Here is a 3,498-nt window from a genome sequence, read left to right on the forward strand (position 1 = left end):
CCCCAGCCCTGCCTGCTCTAAGATCTGCCCATCCCTCTTTCCTCCTACATGTATTGCAATAGCGTTCATGTTACTGAAACTTATAGTTACCGAGCCTCATCTTTATCAGCAAAACTAAAATCTCAAAGATGGTCAACACCTCCCGCTCTGAGCCCCGCCCCTTTCCCCAGAGTACACGCCCCCGATGCAGCTCTGTGGACACAGCAGCTCCCACTCAGGTCCGTGGCTTCTCTCCCTTCTTCCTGAACACTTATCAAGAAGACTAGCTAAGGGATGCAAGCTAGCACCAGAACCAGTCCCAGAGCTCCTCGGGCGTGGGGGATCTCTGAAATCCCAAACATGAAAGACAGAAGCACGGGAGGGTGGATCCCCGTGGATGCTGAAACCAAAACTCCGTGGAATTGACCCGCATTGGGGTCTATTTTTCCTGAACAGAAAAAAAGGAGGGGTAGGAAGTTAAGGACCAGAGTCTGAAAGAGCAGCATGGTGAAGGAGAGGAGGTCTTGGCGAGCCAGAGCTCCGGTCCGGTGCCCACGTCCACCGGGTCCCCACTCACTGCCTGTAGGGGTCGTGGAAGGGCAGTGCCAGCCAGGCGCCGTGCAGCTCGCGCATGAAGTCCAGCATCTCCTCGGGGCTGCCGTCCGCCGACACGAACACCACCTCGAAGGGTGCAGGCCTCCGTGCCTCGCTCACCAGCGCGGTGTAGAAGTCGCAGAGAAGGGGCGTGAAGTCGCGGCTGGGGGCGCACCGGCCCGCTGCAAAGTACAGGGCTACCACCTTGTTCTGCAGCGCGGCCTCCGCCTCCACCACCTCGCCCTCGCGGGTCACCAGGCGCCGCCCGCTCAGCACGTCCACCATAGCCCTGGACCCTGGTTTGTGGAAGACGCCACTAAGAGACAAGTCCCTGAGCTGTGCTGCCACCCGTCTGTGGGCAGAGCACGCAGAACCTCGCGCAGCACCCGGCGCCTTGCAGCCCCGCCTCCCGCGGAGCAGCTCACCTTGAGCCCACGGGAGGAGCTAGCATTCACCACTTATTCCAGAAGCTGCGGCCGCAGCAGTGACAGAAGCAGTCACGCCATCAACCCCTCCTACCTTCTACTCAACCCCATTCTGTCTTGCCTACCCGCGACCCCCTCATCATCCCCTAGCCGGAATAGGCCAGCTGTAGAGAGCCAGGGTCCTTGTGTTCTGCGTGTGTACCTCCATCGCCTACTACTCACTGCGACCTACTCACCGGCGCCCCACATCATCCACCTGAGCCCTCCCCCTGCCTCTCTCCAGCTTGCCCACCTGGGTCCTGTCTCGCTCACCCAGGACCTGTCCAGACACCCATGACTTGTTCAGTTCCGCCATACCCCACCCCACGCAAGCGCCCCATTCCACCCCACCGAGTACACCCCTGTGCTGTTTCGTGGACCCGAGTTCTGTCCCGCCCACCAGCCCCGCCCCACCGCGTCCACAGGAGCCGGGTCCCACCCTTGTGCAAACCGCCCAGCTACATCCTACACCCGCCTACTCCGTCCACTAGGGCTCTGCCATGCCCATTTCCCCCCACCTCTCCAAATACGCCCCTCCCCTCTCCAGAAAAGCCTTACAGCTTTCCAGGCTGCAGCCGGCCACCTCTGACCCGCCCTCCCAAGCCAAAAGGCACGCCCTCTTTGCCTAAGGACACTCCAGTACCGTCTAGAAGGTGCCTCCGAGGAGGGATGAGTTAGGTGAAGGGCTATTCAGCCCCTAGCCGGAATAGGCCAGCTGTAGAGAGCCAGGGCCCTTGTGTTCTGCGTGTGTACCTCCATCGCCTGGAGTTCTGGAAGAAAATTGAGGGCAGGTCTTATGTTGCAGGAGTAGAGCCAGAGTGTTAAAACTGTGCAGGCCCTACGCGGGTCCAGAAGTTTTCTACAGTAAGAGTTCCATCTCCCTGCCAAGCTTGAGGAGGAAGTCTTGTGGGTCAGCATGTACCGGCACACCCAAAACCTCAGGAATCGAGATAAATAACTCCCAAGTGCTGTGTTTTAAAAATTAAACAGTGGGAGCTGGAAAGATGGCTCAGAGTCATTAAGAGAGCTGGCTGACTGCTCTTGTCCTCAGCACCCACACAGTGGCTCACAAACCTCTGTGACTCCAGTTCTAAGGGATTGGAATCTTTTGGCTTTCACAGGCACCAGTCACACATACACACGTGGAGGCGAAGCACTCAGACACATGAAACAAAAATAAAAAGTAATGCAAAACGTTGCAGAAAACCATTAAAACTTAGAAGCAGTTGTAAGAGTCAAAGCTGCATTTTAAGTTTTAATTACTACGCCTTAGAGATCCACGAAACAAAAATACCTCCGATTGACAAGCCCCTTGCCCAAGGACAGACAATTCCTGAAATGCTGGAGGCTGTTGTTTACGGGTGATGACAAGCCACATAATTTCACTCCCTAAACAAGTTTGTTTGGCTCGATCCATTCTGGATGTAAGTGATCAAGTATCACATGTGAAATTGCCTGGCGCGAGTGAGAAGGAAGCATGAAACACGCAACAAACCCGCTTAGGAGTTTATTAGAGGGGACGTGTACAGGCCTGGGAAGTCGGTGTGCAGAGAGGGCTGAAGATGGCGAGTCCAGCTTCTAAAGGCTGCCTAGCACATGTGCACAGGGGGATGACGTAGCTACATCACACGTAGATGACAGAGCTCACGTGCGAGCGAGGGCTTACGTAGCTGCGTCATAAGTAGGTGGTGCATCCATGCCGCACATATTCTTGCCTGAGGGCTTGTCTGCACACGTGGCCCTTCAACCTGGAAGTGCCAGCCATGCTGGTTAGCTAAAATCATAACATTCCACCCTTTTGTTTATTATAAAATTTGGGGAGTTTGGGGGTCTTTAATGGGTTAATGGGGCGTCGTCAGGTCTCTCGTGACTGCTTCCTGCTGATTTTGTGGGCATCGTCAGGTCTCTTGAGGCTGCTTTTTGTTGATTTTGTGGGCGTCGAAGAGTTGAGGTGCTTGACCATGTCCTGTGGTGGCTGATTACTTTTGTGTTTTGGGGGGCTCTGTGGAACTGGCTGGCTCGCAGCTTGGACCTCGCAAGATGCTGTAAAGGCAGAAAATTATGACTGAACAAATTTTAGATCCTGGTGGTTAAGGGAAGAGAGTCCCAAGATGGAAAGAAGATGGAGGTTTGGGGGAGGGTGGAGGGGGGAATTTCCCAGGAGTTTCCAAGACCAGGAATGATAAGGGAAGAATTAAATGATACTTATCCTGGGCAAGTCTGGTCCGTTTAGATAGGTCCAATTGGCTCCCTGGAGCTTTTGAAAAGAAATTTTAGACATATTAAAAGCTTATGAACATATAGCTAGACATCACCCAGATGTGGAGCAGGTTCATCAAGACCCCAGTATTCTTCTGTCCAGGGCATATAGCTAGACATCACCCAGATGTGGAGCGGGTTCGACAAGACCCCAGGATTCTCCCATCCAGGGCATAGAGCTAGACATCACCCAGATGTGGAG

General features: G+C 54.4%; 1 protein-coding gene across 2 annotated transcripts in view; it reads right to left on the reverse strand.

The window, feature by feature from the left end:
* The window catches only part of Nxnl2 (nucleoredoxin like 2), a 5,270-nt gene extending 4,207 nt beyond the window's left edge, over positions 1-1,063 (reverse strand). The window contains exons 1-2 of one of the 2 annotated variants that reach the window (XM_026778081.1): positions 999-1,063; positions 557-869 (exon numbers count right to left, since the gene is read on the reverse strand). In XM_026778081.1, the coding sequence (XP_026633882.1) occupies positions 557-858 (302 nt within the window). In that variant the 5' untranslated portion in view covers positions 859-869; positions 999-1,063. Of the gene's footprint in view, positions 1-556 lie in introns of both variants that reach the window. The other variant, XM_005371318.3, reaches the window with a different exon arrangement.
* Between the last annotated feature and the right edge of the window lie 2,435 nt (positions 1,064-3,498).

This window comes from Microtus ochrogaster, unplaced genomic scaffold (assembly GCF_000317375.1).
Source record: "Microtus ochrogaster isolate Prairie Vole_2 unplaced genomic scaffold, MicOch1.0 UNK104, whole genome shotgun sequence".
Taxonomy (NCBI): Eukaryota; Metazoa; Chordata; class Mammalia; order Rodentia; family Cricetidae; genus Microtus; species Microtus ochrogaster.